The sequence below is a fragment of the Taurulus bubalis genome (genome assembly GCF_910589615.1).
Source record: "Taurulus bubalis genome assembly, chromosome: 21".
NCBI classification, from domain to species: Eukaryota; Metazoa; Chordata; class Actinopteri; order Perciformes; family Cottidae; genus Taurulus; species Taurulus bubalis.
Window position 1 is genome coordinate 5,079,552 of NC_136609.1, and position 18,322 is coordinate 5,097,873.

Here is an 18,322-nt window from a genome sequence, read left to right on the forward strand (position 1 = left end):
GTGGGGCTACAGACGGTGCACCATCAATGATCGGGATAAAAAACAGGCGTTGTGACAAAATTCAGGGAGAAAGTACAAGCTGTAAATGGAGGATAATGTTTTGGGACATTTCACTGTATTTTTCAGGCATTATGTTGCAAGTCGTTAAAAATGGATCACGTCATGAAAGTGGCGTCACAAACGCATCACAAAGCGAGGGAATCTGCAGAGTAGAGCCCAGACAGTGGTCTGATGTCTGAATTTTTGGTCTTTATGTTTCTAGTTTATTGTAGAAAGACCTTACAATAGGGTTTAACATCCAAAAACCGTCACCCATGATTTAAATGGAGAGAAGTATTGTCGTCATGTATGCGTTATTATGCTATGATTTTACTGCTCCGGCCCACTTGAGATCAAAATGGGCAGTATGTGGCACCTTAACTAAAATTAGTTTGACACCCCTGTCTTACAACATCGGATTGCCGTCAAATACACAACTCTGTAACCGTACAGTCCTGTGGGAGTCTAACAAAGCAATCATATCCTTACAAACCCCCTATTAGTATCGCTACATTTACAAACACGGCCAGAGTTAGTTTTTTTTCTCACCGGGCGATTCAAAATCCTACGGTCTAATTGGTCCATTTACGGCAGCTTAGACCGCGTCATACAGCACATTCGGAAACAGCTGATCATTTTGACAGTAGGCTCGACTGAATTAGACACTGTCTTGGTACAAAGTGGGTAATTTTTCCATTTTTGAACCGAAAAACATTTTTTTTTTACTGAATATGCTTCCTAACATGCCAATGCTTTCCTGGATTGTGTTTATTGTTGCAGATGTCGATTCTTTAGATCTTAATCTTTCTAAAAAGTTGCACTATTAGTCTGTGGGAAGTTGTTTTATAGAACAATACATTTTTTTTAACTCGGGAACTCTCAAGGACTCCTTATTTCTCTTTATTTTTTGCAGATATAATTTTTTTTCCCCAAGACTTTGTACCTTAATTGGAATTAATTTGGGATTGCTACGACGACTCAAACACAGGGGAAAAGAGGTCTACAGTTTTCAACGGAGAGCAACAGAGGAGGGATCCCTCTATTAAGATGGACAGGAGTGCAATGTATGTTATGTGTACAGAATTAACAACATAACAGAACATCTGTGGGTGTACTCACACACTGGCACAACGTCTTGGCACTGGACCCTGTTGGCAGAGGTAAAGGTGCTGGAAGGCCGTGGCAGCACGGGTGGGCCGGCGTGACGGGGGTCTTCACCAGCCTACAGAGGGAGGGGAGAAGGGCGTTATATTTTTATAGTTTCTACCGCCTTATGCAGCTGGATTTTTTATTTTTTTGTCTCACCAGTCGCCGTGGGCTGACCTCCCCGGCACTGTGGCTGCGTTGACGAGTCAGGTGTTGGCGGTGGGCCAGGAGACTTGGGGGCCGAGTGCTCTGGAGAGGAAGCCGGGGGTCGATGAATGTGGTGGCACGGCAGTTATGGTCCACAAAGAAAGACTGCAAGTACACAGAACATGAGCCTTTTAACCCATTTAGATCACATCCCCAGTCATATTGTACACCTATTTAACAATAAATGCAAAAAAAACATTAACGGCTGCAGCTCTGACTGCAGGCCAAAGGAGGCAGCGAGGCGTTTGAGTACTGGATTCCTTTCCCTTTATGGATATTATAAAAGAACAATATATGCGTTTAGAGCTAAATATAGTGAAGTAATGTATATATGAGCAGAGAATGAGGTTGCCGTCTCTCGAGCTTCTCCTTGCTTTGTTGACAAATCTGAGCTGGCCGTCCGTGCTTTTATTGCATGTTTGTGCATGTGAGCGTGTTCGTAGTCGTCGTTCTGCAGTACTTTTATATGGCCATTACAGCTGTAAAAGACTCCACAATTGAAAGCGTCATTGCATCTGCAATGGCGCAACACCCAACCTGTGTTTTTTTTCTAAACACTGCTAGCTCTGTCAACTGTTACGAGCTGCCTTCATTCTGACCCCAGATGAAATCTTTTGCTATCAAAATATGTTTTGTATTCATCAAATGTCTGAAAATAATGGGGGTTGTTTCATACGCTCTTCATGATTACAATGCATTTGAAGTAATTTGATTGAATTATGAGTGATTTATTGAATTTAATAACGTCTGTTGTCCTCTGGGGTCAAAAAGACCCCGCAGCACAAAGTGGTGCAATGGGGCAACTTGTCCCCCCTACTGCTTTCCAAAACATCTTTGGTCTTGGATGTTTGATGTGTGGGGTCAAGCAATGGTTATGACAGCAACAACAAAAAACAGGTCTTTTCTCACAGGTGTCATATATTAGAGAGAAACAGGCAGCACCATGAGGAGGCAGAAGCGCTATACTTCACAGGAGGCTTGTGAGCTCACTTTTAACCATGTTGTGGAAAACAATGACCAGGAGGATAATGGTGAACATCATAAAGAGGAAGAATCAACTGATGAGAAGGATTCAGGGTCAGAAGATAAGGAAAATAATGATGAGGTGATAGATCCAACATCCAGACCACATGCTACTTCTTCCTCTGAAGAAGCCCCACATCACCCGCTGCACAAATGGAAGAAGCTATGAAGTGCAGGAGCATGAGGAACATGGTGATGAGGTAGTGGAGCATGATGAACATGGTGATGAGGTAGTGAAGGAACATTAGGAACATGGTGATGAGGTAGTGAAGGAACATGAGCAACATGGTGATGAGGTAGTGAAGGAACATGAGGAACATGGTGATGAGGTAGTGAAGGAACATGAGGAACATGGTGATGAGGTAGTGAAGGAACATGATGAACATGTTTAAGAGGTAGAATCTGAAGCTGAAATGAAAGAAGTGTCAGAAGTCAAAGACTGCACTTATTATTATGAAGAGGAAGAATCAACTGATGTGGAGAAACTGAAGGAAGAGGACCTCGCAATAGAAGAATATTTCCAGTCAAAGGATGAAACATTCAAGTGGTCTTCCATCCCTCCCAGTGACGAAGAGAGAGACAAGCCACCATGGACCAACCGCTGTCATGATGTTGGTTTGTTTGGTGTCTTGTTTTGTTGTGTTTTCTACCTGTTCCTCGTTACCTTCCTCTTGTATTTAAACCCTGTTTGTCTCCTGTCCCCTTGTCGGATTGTACTGTTTTTTCCCCCTCTGTTACCCCTGTTGGATGTCCTGTGAGTGCTATGCCTGTTCGTTCTCCTGCCTGTTTTGTCCCTGTTTCTGCTCCCTGTTTTGGCTCCAGTTTTGCCCCCCTGTTTTTGCTCCCTGTTTGGATTCCTGTTTTTGTTTGTGCGTTCCTCGGCCTGTGTAAAACCAGTACCTGAGTTTGTGTTTATATATTAAATTAACTTTTTAATCGTTGCAATGGCATTTGGGTTCACTCTCTCTTCCCCCACACCTGACAGAACAATCCGACCAGTATTTGGACCTAGCCTGCAACTTTTTATTTAATTTTTTCGACCGCTTTTTTGTCCTGCCATGGAAGGTCCACGGCCAGCCACTGTCCGCGTTTATTTTTATGACGCTCGTGGCCGTAGCCTGGGCTACCACGACCAGACTATGGACGCTGACTTTGAGGCGGTTAATGAGCCCCGTGAGGCCTTCGGTGGTCGCCATAGCCACCAGAAGGGTCAGGTCGACCAGGTTACGGACCCTGTGTGCAACCCATAGTTGGGTTCCCGCCTGGCCTCCGCCTCTGCTCTGCTGCCAGACCCGGCCGCCGCCTCCGAGCCGCAGTCGACCCCTATTGACCCCTGTCGTCCTTAGTCCCCGCTGCCGCCTTCAAGCTGTTGCCGACACCGGTTTCCCCACCGGCGCCTGAGTCTCCCGGTTCCCCATCAAAGTTCCCCATCAGAGTCCCCCAGTTCAGAGTCCCCCGGCTCCCCTTCCTGTCCAGAGTCCTGGTCTCGCTCTACGGAGCCCCCGTCCCGCTCTACGGAGCCCCCTGCAGCCTCCGCAGCCTCCGGCCCGCCCCCTAAAGCGCATCTGTGTGCCTGGTGGCCGTCCTTCGGCACGCCCTCCGGACTATTTCTGCCCGCGTGGTGGCCGCCCTCCGGCCATGCCCCCGGACTGTTTCAGCCCACCTGGTGTCCGCCCCCTGGTGGCCGCAGTCGACCCCGGCCTGTTCCCGGCCCCCCCGAGGCTAGTGCCCCCGAGGCTAGTTTCCCCGAGCCTAGTACCCCCAAGTCTAGTGCCCCTGAGTCCAGTTCCCCCGCTGCCGCCTCGCAGCCATCCCCACTGCCGCCTCGCAGCCGTCCCCAGTCTTCGCTGTTGCCTCGCAGCCGTCCCCAGTCTTCGCTGTTGCCTCGCAGCCGTCCCCAGTCTTCGCTGTTGCCTCGCAGCCGTCCCCAGTCTTCGCTGTTGCCTCGCAGCCGTCCCCAGTCTCCGCTGTTGCCTCGCAGCCGTCCCCAGTCTCCGCTGTTGCCTCGCAGCCGTCCCCAGTCTCCGCTGTTGCCTCGCAGCCGTCCCCAGTCTCCGCTGTTGCCTCGCAGCCGTCCCCAGTCTCCGCTGTTGCCTCGCAGCCGTCCCCAGTCCCCGCTGTTGCCTCGCAGCCGTCCCCGCTGTTGCCTCGCAGCCGTCCCCAGTCCCCGCTGTTGCCTCGCAGCCGTCCCCAGTCCCCGCTGTTGCCTCGCAGCCGTCCCCAGTCCCCGCTGTTGCCTCGCAGCCGTCCCCAATCCCCGCTGCCGCCTCGCAGCCGTCCCCAATCCCCGCTGCCGCCTCGCAGCCGTCCCCAGTCCCCGCTGCTGCCGACACCGGTTTCCCCATCAGAGTCCCCCCGGTTCAGAGTCCTGGTCTCGCTCTACGGAGCACCCGTCCCGCTCTACGGAGCCCCTGCAGCCTCCGGCCCGCCCCCCCAGAGCGCATCTGTGCGCCTGGTGGCCGTCCTTTGGCACGCCCTCCGGACTATTTCTGCCCGCCTGGTGGCCGCCCTCCGGCCATGCCCCCGGACTGCTGCTGCCCGCCTGGTGCCCCACACCTGACAACCGCATATCCAAGGTCTCGTATTGACCTGTTTCTGCCCACATCTATTGAAGAGGTGGTGCTGAACATGACAAACGCCTATTGAAGAGGTGGTGTTGAACATGACAAAACAAGGAGGGGAGAAAGATGGATCCAATGGACCTGCAGGCATATGTGGGTTGGTTATTTATCGCTGGCCTGTACCGATCCAGAAGCTACAGCTAGTTTATGGCATGCAGAGTGCTACCATGACACTAAAGGTGTTTCATATAATCCCAAGAGCGATTTGATGATAAAGACACAAGAGAAGGTCGCCGTGCATGAGAGAAACGTGCGCCCACTGGAGACGTTTGGGACAAGTGAGTGTCTCTCCTGCCGTGGATGTTCGATCCAGCACTGATGTGACAGTGGATGAGCAGCTGGTCCCCTTCAGAGGTCGCCGTCCATTCAAACAGTACATCCTGAGTAAACCAAGGAAATATGGGCTAAAAAATGTGCAGCATGCAATGCCAGGTCCAGCTATGCATGGAACATGCAAGTATACACTGGACAACCTGCTGGTCCAGCTATGCATGGAACATGCAAGTATACACTGGACAACCTGCTGGTGCGCAGTCAGAAAACAATCATTGCATGCGAGTTGTCCTTGACATGAAGGTCTCCAGGGCAAAACGATCACTTGTGACAACTTCTTTACTTCCCATGCCCTCGGACTGCAGCTGCTGAAAAGAAAGCTGTACATGGTGGGGACAGTACGGAGGACTGAGCTGAGCTTCCCCCTGCACTGGTGTCAAAAACAGACCGGGCTCGGTTCTCATCCAAGTGTAAGTGCCTTCACCGAGACCCATGCTCTGATGTCCCATCACCCCAAAAAACAGAGAGGTGTTCTTCTGATGATTGCCAGATTGGTTATGGAGATCCAGCAGTTCTGCTCTAGCTCTACTTCTACAGCAGCTGCCCCTCGACCAGCTGCCCCCATGCCCATCACCCAAAAGGAGGAGGTGCTAATTCTGCCCTCGCCAGAGTGATTTCAAAACATGGAAGATGTGGCAAAAATACAATCTGCAAAGATCACACCATTACTACCTGTCTCGAATGCAACTCATGGCACATTTAGACGTTTTTTGTTTTGAGAAGTTAAATGTTTTAGAAAAGAATATTGACATGTTTTATGTCAGGTAATGAGTTGACTAAAATGTTGAAACATAGAGGTGGCTGATACTTTATGCTTTATAAACAACCAAACCAGATGGGGTCATTTTTGACCCCAGTGGACAAGAGGTGGGATTATTTGCTGCCATTAAAGAAATTTAAGTGTTTTAAAAACATCATCCTCACTAAACTTTGACATACCAGTCTGTGATGATCTATCAACACACAAGAACAGTTAACTGAACGTTAACTATAGTCAGAATAATATACATAATTTATTCAAAAACGGTTCATGTAAATGAGATTTTAATGACCTTACATTTAAATAAAGAAATGCTCTGAATGTGTTTGAATGAAGGTGTTATTAAGGTGCAACACAGAATTGGGGGAAGTATCCACTTTATATTCTATAAATAACAGCCAAACCACACGGGGTCATTTTTGACCCCAGTGGACAAAATGATTCAAAAACAGCATTCTCACTAAACTTTGACATGTACCACTCTATATTATTTTGACTATTTGACTTACTACAAAGTCAAAATAATGAATTTGTTTAATTTCCACTCCAAAACAGGGTATACTTTTTTATAAACGAGGTCTATTGGCCCTAAATTCCCAAAACAAAGAGAAAAATGTGTGGCAATGGGTGAGATTAAAGGTGGAAAACAGAATTGATTGACAATTTATACTTCATGCTTGAAATAAGTCAAACCAGGGTTTTACGAGGGTTAAAGCCCTCGAGGTATAAAACTTTGAGACACACTGATTGATATGGGTGTCGCCCCACCTTGCCAGTGTGGTCGTGCTTCATCTCCCAGCCTCTCGGCAGCTCCAGCTGTTTGTTGGCGAACATGATGAGGAAGGCCACCAGGTCTCTGTTGTGCTGGTAGCGCTCAAAGTGGTGAGCATCCCGACGAACCTTACTGATCATATGCTTCAGACACGTGTTGGTGGTGAACATACGGTAGGCACTCTAGGCACACAAGAGAAGCAGGGGAGAAATTATAGAGGAAAGGTAGGAGAAAAGACAGAAGAGTTTTCTTGTGAAGTCATCCTACTGTGAAACTATGTAGTTATTTACCATTTTTACATTTGTGTTTTGGTTTCAATGAGTAAAAGACTTGCCACCAATCCCCCCGCAATTCTGTACAGACATTTGTGTTTCCATCAAAATTAATTGAATTATTGTTGGTGATACCCTGAAGTTTCCCTTATCAGGTCAATCATCAGGTCAACAATCGGTTTATTACTAAATACCTGCCTTTTCATCAGCCTCAGTTGTAGTGTGTGTTCGGTGCAAATTAGCCATTTTTGTACGCATAACACATCTTATGACGTGGTGCGAAAAAAAAGGCATATTTTTTAATAGCTATTGTTGTTGCTGTTTTTTCCCCTAGTTTTTTCCCTAATGAGTGTGTCATTAGGGACTGTGTGTTCTCTCGAGAAGGCTTTTCTATTCCTGAAACAAACAACAGAGTGTGTGACCTATAAGGAGGTCGGGGAAAGGAGCGATTGATTTGTTGAGAAGAGAGAAAAGAGGAAGAAGACTGCCCGTACAGGGTTGGAATGCAGCACAGTGAAGAAGTCGGGGCTGGTGAGGAACTTCGCGCTGGGGGACTGAAGTAGTAGAGTGAGGCGAGACCTGGGACTGGACTGAGCCACACTGTTGTCCCTGCGCAGCTCTGACACACACACACACACACACACACACACACACACACACACACACACACACACACACACACACACATTACTAATTAATTAATCATTGTCTCTAGGCTTTGCAGACTAGATAGACCAGGGGTCAGCAACCCTTCCTATCCAAAGAGCCATTTTGCCCTTTTTTCCACAAAAAAAAATGCATCTGGAGCCACAAAATCTATTTGATATCACAGCTTCGGAAGTTTTACATATATTCATAATATATATACAAAAACCTATAGTTTGTATTTATGAAATTATAGAACAAGAATAAAGACAGTTTTTGACATTGTATTGCTATTTTACCTGTTTATAACTATCAAGCTCTTATGAAGAGGAGACAAAAAATAGTCATGTGCTGACTAAATTGAGGTCAATTAAAACCACAACTATGCAGACCTTGAATATTGTCTATATATGTGGCTCATGTGCTGGAGTGTTCACCCTGTAACCAAAAGGTAGCAGGTTTAATCCCTGTCCTCTTCACGTGAGTTTTCCATTTTAAAACTCATATATTTTGCTACGTTTACACTGAACGTCCTCACTACAGACTTTTAAAGCACCGCAAACGGAGGAGGATGGATCCGTTTTTACTAACGGACGCCTGAGTGTCTCATGAGCTGCCACAGAACCAACAGCAGTAGTGGAGTTTGGAAAACGTGATCCACTTCCTGAAAGTATATCTACTTTGCTCAGTTTGCTGCAGCAGTTGAGGAATCGCTCTTCTGGGGCTCTGAATCACGAGTAGCCACTGTGACGGTCCTTGTCTCTGTCCCTAATCACTGCAGGTGTGCTTTTCTCCCTTTGTCCCTGGAGAGCAGATGACGCGATGCAGAGCACCTGGTGCGGGAAGGGGGACGGCATAAAAGCCCTGCAGTAGCGTTGCTCACGGCGCGGGGAGGTTTTCCTCTCGGATGTATGCTGAGTGACTCCAGGTCGTTGCGCCGGCTTGCCTGCGTTGCCCTGTGTTGCGTTGCCCTGTGTTGCGTTGCCCTGTGTTGCGTTGCCTTATGTTGCCTTATGTTGTGTTGCCTTGTGTTGCCTTGTCTTGCCTTGTCCTGTGTTCGCTTCCACTGGCAACGCCTACCTTCCATTTTTACACGCCATTAAGGGTAAATATTTTATTATTTTGTAAGAATAAACGTCCTACGTTACCCTCCACTGTGGTCTGTGCCGTATTTGTCATGGTCTAAGAGCCGGGTTATGACACCACCTGCAGGGGAAGAGGCTTGACAGCGACGTGACAAGATGTGACGCACATTTTAGAATAACAAATATTAAAATTTTTATTTTCAGTGATCCAATATCACCTAAAACTCCAAGATAAGAGGGATTCCCTTTGGAAGTTTTTCCAGTGGGCAAAAAAAGAATAAAATAAGTCTATTTTTTTTTTGTCAAAGCCTCAGGGAGCCACAACAGAGGGGCTAAAGCGCCGCATGCGGCTGCGGAGCCGCGGGTTGCCGACCCCTGAGATTATACTCAGACTATAATACATGTAGTACATGAGAGGATTACCTGGTATGGAAGGTTGCGTGTCAGTCTCCTCAGCCAGCAGCTCATTGGCTGGCTGCTCCTCTGGTCTGCTGTCATTGGTTATTGTCCTACGTATACTCTGATACCTGAAAAGGTGTTTGTGTTAGTAATCAAGGTAATGGCAAAATTGGTAGATTCAAATATTGGTTTATTTTAGTTAGCCGTTTGCTTTCACAGTTTGAGGAGTAGAGTATCTGTGTGTGCGATTTGACCTGCGGTTCAGCTGCTCCATCTGCTGGATGGAGTTGGACCTCTGGAGGGTCTGCGTGGAGGGGGGAGCGGTGGGACGCTGCCAAGTTGTGGTTCTGTTCACATGGTCCACGTAAAAGATTCTACCATGGCTGTCGATACGAGCCTCCCAGTCTGGTACACACACACACACACAAATTATATATATATATATATATCTTAATGCTGCCCACACAGGTGCTGCACTTTAAATCTCTCCCAGACGGCGTAGTTCAGATCTGGGCATCTTACGGCTCTCCCAGTCCGGCCCCGTGAGGTCAATCAAAAAAGAAAAATAAATAAATAAGATGCACGCCATAAATGCAATACAACGGCACTGCTTTTACTCTGAAGGCAATTTACGTATGTGCGTGCACGCCTCCGCAGCCTCACAGACCGGCTTGTTGCCATCAGACTGAAGCGCGTCTTGTTCTGTAGTTTCTGTCCTCAGCGTCAAAGCACGTATTGTTATGTAGTTTCTGTCCTCAGCGAGCAGCGAGTGCTGCCGCGAGCCGCTCCGCCTCACAGAGCATTAATTACAGTTCTTACATATGGCATTGACGTGGAGCATTTAGTAGTGTTTCCTCAGAACCCTCTTTTATCAGACCATTGCCTTATAACTTTTGAGTTTATACTACCGGATTGTACAGCGTTAGGCAAGAGTTTTTACACCAGATGTCTAACTGACGGTGCTGTTGCTAGATTTAAGGAAGCGATTCCTTCTGTATTTGATTCATTACCATGTCTCAATATAACAGAGGACTCCTGTGCTATCTTTACTCCCTCCCAGATTGATCAGCTCGTCGATAGTGCTACTGGCTCATTGAGAATGACACTGGACTCGATAACCCCTCTAAAAAAGAGGATCATGAAGCGAAGGAGGCTCGCTCCATGGTATAACCTCAGACCCGTATATTAAAGCAAGCATCACGGAAGCTTGAGGGCATATGGCGTTCCAACGATCTGGAGGAGTCCCGGTTGGTTTGGCGGGATAGTCTGAGAACATATAAGAAGGCCCTCCGTAATGCCAGAGGAGCCTACTACTCATCACTAATAGAGAGCACCATAGCTTGGCGGATCCGTGTATTTCTATAGACCTCAGTAGTAATGACTTCATGAACTTCTTCAATGGTAAGATTCTGGTTATTAGAGGCAGGATCAGTGATCTCCTGCCCTCGAATACTGCCGGTCCATTCTCAGGTGGGATGGCCATGGAGGAGGCTGTGGGCCCTGTTGTGTGTCTGGATGGATTTTTTACCATCAACCTCGACCAACTGTCTTCAATGGTTTCTACTTCTAAATCGTCTACCCGTCTCCTGGACCCTGTTCCGACTAAGCTGTTTAAGGAAGTTTTACCTTTAGTTAGTGCCTCTCTACTAGATATTATCAATGGGTCTTTACTAATGGGTCATGTACCACAGTCTTTTAAAGTAGCTGTAATTAAACCTCTTCTTAAGAAGTCCACTCTGGATCCAGAGGTGTTGGCTAACTACAGACCTATCTCTAACCTTCCCTTCCTCTATAAGATACTGGAGAAGGTAGTCGCAAATCAGTTGTGTGACTTTTTACATAACAATAGTTTAATGGAGAAGTTTCAGTCAGGATTTAGAAAGCATCATAGCACAGAGACGGCACTACTGACAATGACTAATGACCTTCCAGTTGCATCAGATAGGGGACTTGTCTCTGTACTGGTCTTGTTAGACCTTAGTGCAGCGTTTGACACCATTGACCATGAGATCTTATTACAGAGACTAGACCAGTTGATTGGTATTAAAGGTACAGCCCTATGCTGGTTTAAGTCGTATTTATCAGATCGATCTCAGTTTGTATTTGTAAACGATGAGGCCTCAATGACCACTGACGTTCGCCATGGAGTTCCACAAGGTTCTGTGCTTGGACCAATTTTATTCACCTTATATATGCTTCCTTTAAGCAGTATTATCAGAAAACACTCCATAAACTTTCACTGTTATGCCGATGATACTCAACTATATCTGTCGATCAAGCCAGATGAAACCCACCAGGTCGCTAAACTTCAAGTGTGTCTTAAAGACATCAAAACCTGGATGACCTGCAACTTCCTGCTGCTGAACTCGGACAAGACTGAAGTTATTTTACTCGGCCCAGAACACCTCAGAAATCAAGTATCTGATGATATGGTTTCTCTTGATGGCATCGCTACAAAGCCTTAACTGGTGATACACCATCATATCTTAAGGACCTTATAGTGCCATATTACCCCACTAGAGCATTACGCTCACTGAATGCAGGGTTACTTGTGGTTCCCAGAGTGTTAAAAAGTAGGTTGGGGGCTAGAGTTTTTAGTTATCAGGCTCCTCTTCTGTGGAATCAGCTTCCACTTTCAGTCCAGGGGGCAGGCACGGTAACCTCATTTCAGAGTAGACTTAAGACTTTCCTCTTTGATAGCGCTTATAGTTAGGGCTGTTTCAGACTTATAGTTAGGGCTGGCTCAGGTTTGCCCTGGTCCAGCCCCTAGATATGCTGCTATAGGCCTAGACTGCTGGGGGACATCTTAGGATACACTGAGCTCCTTCTCTCCTTCTCTTCCTTTTTCGCTCCTCCTCTCCTCTTCACCTCTTCTTTCTCTCCTTCTGGATAAATGATTGTCTCTTCAATGCACATTACTAACTCTACTTTCTTTTTCCATGGATCGTGGCTGACTGGAACCGGTCCTGCCTGCTGCCATGGCCCTGCGTATGCAACTGGCCTGGAACCGGTCCTGCCAGCTGCCATGGCCCTGCTGATGCCCCTCCTCTCTACCTCCTTCTACTTAATGGATCGTGGCTATCTGGATCATGGACCATGCCTACTACTCATTATATGAACAATTTATTTATAATATTCAATATGTGCTGTAACTCTGTTACGTTATTCATTCTGGCCACATGACATCTATTGCTTCTGTCCATCTGGGAAGAGGGATCCTTCTCTGTTGCTCTCCCTCAGGTTTCTTCCCCTTTTTTTCCTTGTGAAAGGGTTTTTACTATCTTTATTGGGGGAGTTTTTCCTGATCTGATGTGAGGTCCCGGGACAGGGATGTCATGTGTACAGATTGTAAAGCTCTCCGAGGCAAACTTGTATTTGTGATGTTAGGCTATATAAAATAAACTGAATTGAATGTTGTTATAATGAGTGGCGTGCGCCTCGTCTGCCCTGAGGAGAAGGAGACACAGGAACGCGCAGCCTGGGGCAAGATGAGAATAGCCCTCCCGGAAGTCTTTTTTAGGGTGCTGATTGAATAAATTGTATGTCTAAACTGCATATTAGACCCGTCTTCCTGGGGCAAAATCGATCTAGCCCCACGACGTGCACTAGCAGCAGAGACGTGCACGGCAGTAGCTGAAAAGGTGCACTAGCAGAGAGGACAAGCAGGAAAGCTTGGTGGCTCAAGGTGGGTGGCCTCTATTGGCCGGCCGCCACTGCACACACTCATTGCCAGATTGTTCTCCGCATATGCCAGTGTCCGTTACTCCCGTATAAATAAAATGTAATTCTGCAGCAGAGACTGTTAAAGATTGTGAAAAATGTAAACTATTATGAAAACCTCCAGTGAGGCTACTATACTATTACTGCTCAGTCACGCCTCATAGAGAAGTAAAGCTATCCAAGAAGTAAGAATGTGTTGCAATATTTTTCCCTTGTAAATAAAATGATAAATATGTTTATTCAAACTATTTAAACTGGAATAGAGCAAAAGAAAATCCATGTACATCGTGTATCTCACCTGTCTCTCTCTCCACACCCACTGTCCCGTTCTGACTGCCTCTGGCCCCACACACCTCCTGGTTCTGAGCTGTGCCTCCGGAGGCCTGCATGGACTGCCTCCTCCTCCACACCTCCCCCTCCTCCTGCTCCTCCAGACCGCTGGCTCTCGCTCCTGTAATTAACATGTTTTTTATGTGTAGTGCAACCAAATGGTAACCTCCAGTACATTGCCAGGTTATTTTGCCGGGCTTAAATGTTTTGAATTTAGCAACATAAACGTTACATCTGTGAATGCATGATATTGTTAGTGTTAAATAATGAAGTCAAAGTAAGGATGTGTGTGTGTGTGTGTGTGTGTATGGGTGCGCGCGTGCACACACACACACACACACACACACACACACACACACACACACACACACACACAGAAAGGAGGGAGAAAGGAGAGTGAGAGCAAGACTACTTTAGTTTACTGATACAATGTTTATGTCCTTTTTGTAAAATAATGTATCAACTATTTTGTCATAATATATATATTTGTTAATAAATTAAACAATATATATGTTTTCTGAATCGCTGTCTTCATTGGCAAACATTTCCAGAAGGATGTTGAGGCTGAGGCTGGAATGTGATCTGTAAATAATAAAATATGTATTTAACTACATCAAGCTTTGTCTTTATAGTCCAAAATTATGTAAAATTGGATAAGTAAAAAATCTAAAACATTTATTGAATGAGGATCCCTGAACCCAACATCTCCTAGTATCTTTTATTCACTGCAGCAGTTCATAATGTGTCTCTGCACAAATGTACAAGCATCTTGGCTGGGACATTGCTCCTAAACACTGTAGGAATAGTTCACTCTGTCTGGCTGGTGTTGATTCTAGGCATCCTATAATCGTCATAGCAGAAGCACATGGTGCACCACCAACCACTTCACGTTTCTAACTGGTTCTCCCGACTTAGCGGCACACCCGCTGTAAAACCAACTCTGGTTATCAGCTGCTCCATTCTGAGAAACGTGAAGATAGCGAAACCCATGCATTCCCGGGGCCATAGCGGGTGACATTGAATCCTATTTAAAACTGCGGGCTAAAAGATAAACGTACTGTAAATACAGCAAGATTGTAATACACGTTGGCAGTAATGATGGCCGCATGTCATCATTCCACCGCTGGTTGTCGAGGTGGTGTCCAAGAAACAATGTGGGCTTTGTAGATAATTGCCGGACTTTCTCGGGAAAACCTGGTCTGATTAGGAGAAACGGCATCGATCCCACATTGGATGGAGGAGATCTAATTTCTACAAATATGATCAACTTTATTAGCGGACGTAATCCATGACAACCCAGAGTTCAGACCAGGAAGCGGAAGCAGAGTTGCAGTTTTAAAACCTTCTCTGCACTTCCATTAGAGCACTTTCTCACCCAAAACTCTATAGAGACTGTGTCTGCCCCACGGCCACTTAAATTAATTAAATAAAAAGTAACCAGAAGAAGAGTTAACACCATCAACGCAACAGTGCAACCAAATAGGATATGTGGACTCTTAAATATCAGGTGTCATCTGAAGCTGTATTAGTAAATTATTTAATCTCAGACAATCATATTGATTTATTTTGTATAACTAAAACCTAACTGAGTACCCAGGTCTGTAATATTCATGTGGATGTCGACAATGAAAAGCATATATGCCGTGAGGATCTGTCTTTTCACTCCCACATAAAACAAATCCCAAGGACTGCCATTTTTCACCTACGTAACATCCTGTCTCAAAGCGATGCCAGCTTATTTAAATTTTTAAATCCAAGACAAGAATCCCCCTGGAACCTGCAGTACCCAGGAACGAGCTCCGCCCTGGATGTCCTCAATCTCCATAGACCCTTATGTTAAAATGCCCAATTTTACAGCAGAAATGGTACGACTTTTTTTTTCTCTATAGCTTATTTCTCTACTGGACTGAAACTACTGTTTCTGTCCACAGAAACTGCCAAACTCAAGATAAAAGGAAAGTTCCTTGTGGCAGCTTTAGCACATTGTTATATTGTATTTTTAGAACATTTAAAAAAATATTGTTGCCCATAAACAGACACATTTACCACCTACCAACTTCAGAAATGGCTCCTCCTTGGTTCGCTATGATGCTGCTCACAGGAGAAACTGCTGCTACTAGTCCATTTGCCTCACTGCTTGATGACTCCCCTTCCTCCTCGGCCTTCGGAGCCACTTCTTTTCTTGTCTCCACCTCCTGTGGACAGGAGAGGGAAAAAATAAATAAATAAAGATGAGATTTTGAAAAAAGCTCTGTCCAGCTGATATGAAAGACATGAACTACAACTCCTCACCTGAATGGGTGAAAGTGGACCAAGTGAGGGATTGCAGGGTACCTCCTGGTTGGCCCCCATCCTGCTGCTCTGCTCCTGACAGGTACATTCTCCCACAGACTCCCCCAGCCCAGCTACTGATTGTACATCATTCCCTGATGCCTGAGATGAGCTGGAAGCTGTCAAAGTTTCTCCAGTGACATGTGCAGCCTCTGCTGACGCTCCAGCAACCTCTCTGGCCCCAGCTGCAGTCTCAGCAGCTGTTGATGTTCCTACCTGTGCTACTCCAGCTTCATCTACAGGTTTGGGCCCTGCAGGTTCAGTTCCAGGCTGAGTCCTGGTAGAGGAACCTGCATTGAACCCAGTTGCAGCTCCGGTCTGCTCATCTGGCTCTACTTTTGAACCCTCGTTCCCCTGTTGAGACTCAGCCCATCTCCTCGATAAGGCTAAGTCTGTGCTTTGCTGTGTCCTTGTCTCCTGGGATTGCTCCCTGTGCTGCACCGCAGTCTCCTCATCCTCATCTGAGTCTATGTGCAGCATGGCATTGAGCCGTGTGTCTGTTGGAAAGCTGGAGCGGAGTTTCGGCGGGGGCCCTACGAGAGGTCGGTCACCGGGACTTCTCGGCGCCTCGATGGTGTCTAGGTAGTCGTTGAGCGACACCTGCCGGTGGGTGTGACAGTTCAGAGTGACAGCGAGCAGATCCTCCTGTCCCATCTGCCCAGGCTCCCGCCAAATACTGTGATCGCCATAGTAACAAGCACCATTGACTAACATGGAGCCTTCGTCAGGGCCTGTGGGAGAAGGTCTGTATCTGGCTCGTGAAGAGGAGGATTGGTGAGGGAGGTCTTCGTCGTCAGAGGGACTTCCAGGGTCACCGTTCACTGCACCTAAGACAGCTCCCACAGCCTCTGGGGAGGCTTCTAGGAGAAAGAGAGAATGACAAAAGAAGAATGAGGATAAGCAAATGTTGGCCATGGAAATCTGTGCAGATGGATTGATAAACCGAAGAAATGGTTTCGAGGAACTTGTGAAGTTAAACTGTGAGAATATGCATCTGGAATTCTGAAAAAAAGTGTGGAACTCTTCGATATAAAAAATAAACATTAACAGCTTTACGTTGTAGTATTCAACTGTCATACCAGCTAAATAAGATTACGGACTAGGGTGTCTGTAACATTTTAAAAATACTATAATATCCCTTATGTGGTATTTAATACAATGAAAACTGCTGGGGTCAGTCTGCTATGTACAGCATTGAGCAGAGAACACATTTTATAGTATTATATTTTCCCACAAATGAATGAATCCAGTGGGTATAAATAACAAATTACTTTTATTTATACCTCTCTGGATACAAACTATCTATTGTATCCAGAGGGCCATATCACAAACCCCCTCAAAGTGTATTAATCCATTCACATGGATTACCACATATATTATTTGATAAATGACGTGAATGTGACTGTCAAAAACTTTTGATCATGCAAAAACACTGTACACTAATGTGTGTGTTGCTCATTTACATTACCACAAAACAGCATAATGTAAACATACACACACACCTTCATGTCCAGTGGAGGTGACAACCACCCTGAACGAAAGCTGCCCGCTCACATGGTCCGTAGGAAGACGACGACACAGGCTGTAGCTGACTGGCTGATCACTACACACACACGCACACATTATTTATTAGTTATGTCCTTACTGACAGCCATACTTTGTCAGAAAATTCCCATTATTATTTATTTAAAACAAATTGCCATTCATGTGCAATGAGTTTACCCCACCTCCTACCACTATAAACTGTCAACCTTTGCATACATCATGATTCACTAGAGTACATAATGTCTTCAGTTGTGGATCAATATCAAATCAATGCCTGAACAATGAGTTGATTAGGACGTATTGATCAGTATTGACTGCACTATTGCGAGTCACTGTGGTTAAGTGCTGAAGGTCAGATAACTGTCAACCTCTTCAGAAGTTTCTGCTTTCTGTCTGAGTGCTTATCTGAAAACCTGCACCTTTCATAGACATGTACCCAAAGTGAATAGAGCTGTGTGTGTGGAGACTCACTCAGCGGTCAGCCCCTCCAGAAGCCTCTGTATAGGGAGGATCAGCTGACCCAGAAACCGCTTGATGATCGGTCGGCTCTTGGCAAACTTATCCTTCACCTCGATCTCCAACACGTCAGTCATCAGAGCCACAAAGGTGTATTTCTACAGGAAGATAAATAGTAAAAAGTATAGTTTTGACATAATGTGGACATTTAGTATATTTACTTTTTATTTACATTGTGCATTTAGTCCGGTGCCATTTAGTCCTGCACCCGCCCGTGGTCAAGTGCAGCTTGATCTTTGATGCCAATGTGAAGCCAGGTCTCTGTAAAGTGTGTGCACAGTCACCGACCTCCCGTTTCTGGGTCTGCCTGAATTTTCCTGCTACTGGCCAGGATCAGATTGGGTGGTGGAATGGCATCAGGTTCTAGTTTGGTTAGCTTAGCTTCCATCTCGGCTCTCTGCCCACTTGACTTTGCTTGTAGTGCCGTTTGGTCCATCTGGTCTGGCTGGGTGGTTGGTCGCTAGCGGTTATCAGCTCACGGTCTGCTCCTCACGAATGAATCCGATCCCCACACTTTTTTCTCTGCCGTTTATGAGCATTATTATATTTTTATGTCCTAAGCCATAAGTGCTCCAATA

At 46.0% G+C, this 18,322-nt stretch overlaps 1 protein-coding gene across 1 annotated transcript in view; it reads right to left on the bottom strand.

Moving 5' to 3' along the window:
- Positions 1 to 18,322, bottom strand: part of LOC306752903 (E3 ubiquitin-protein ligase HECW2-like) — a gene marked incomplete at its 5' end in the record, with an annotated part of 62,114 nt that overhangs the window by 21,891 nt on the left and 21,901 nt on the right. Inside the window, 11 exons of the mRNA XM_079236733.1 lie at positions 1,159 to 1,261; positions 1,345 to 1,497; positions 6,898 to 7,083; positions 7,668 to 7,792; positions 9,327 to 9,430; positions 9,557 to 9,707; positions 13,321 to 13,473; positions 15,406 to 15,547; positions 15,645 to 16,543; positions 17,186 to 17,286; positions 17,700 to 17,842. Of these exons, the coding sequence (XP_079092859.1) occupies positions 1,159 to 1,261; positions 1,345 to 1,497; positions 6,898 to 7,083; positions 7,668 to 7,792; positions 9,327 to 9,430; positions 9,557 to 9,707; positions 13,321 to 13,473; positions 15,406 to 15,547; positions 15,645 to 16,543; positions 17,186 to 17,286; positions 17,700 to 17,842 (2,260 nt within the window). The remainder of the gene's footprint in view (positions 1 to 1,158; positions 1,262 to 1,344; positions 1,498 to 6,897; positions 7,084 to 7,667; positions 7,793 to 9,326; positions 9,431 to 9,556; positions 9,708 to 13,320; positions 13,474 to 15,405; positions 15,548 to 15,644; positions 16,544 to 17,185; positions 17,287 to 17,699; positions 17,843 to 18,322) is intronic.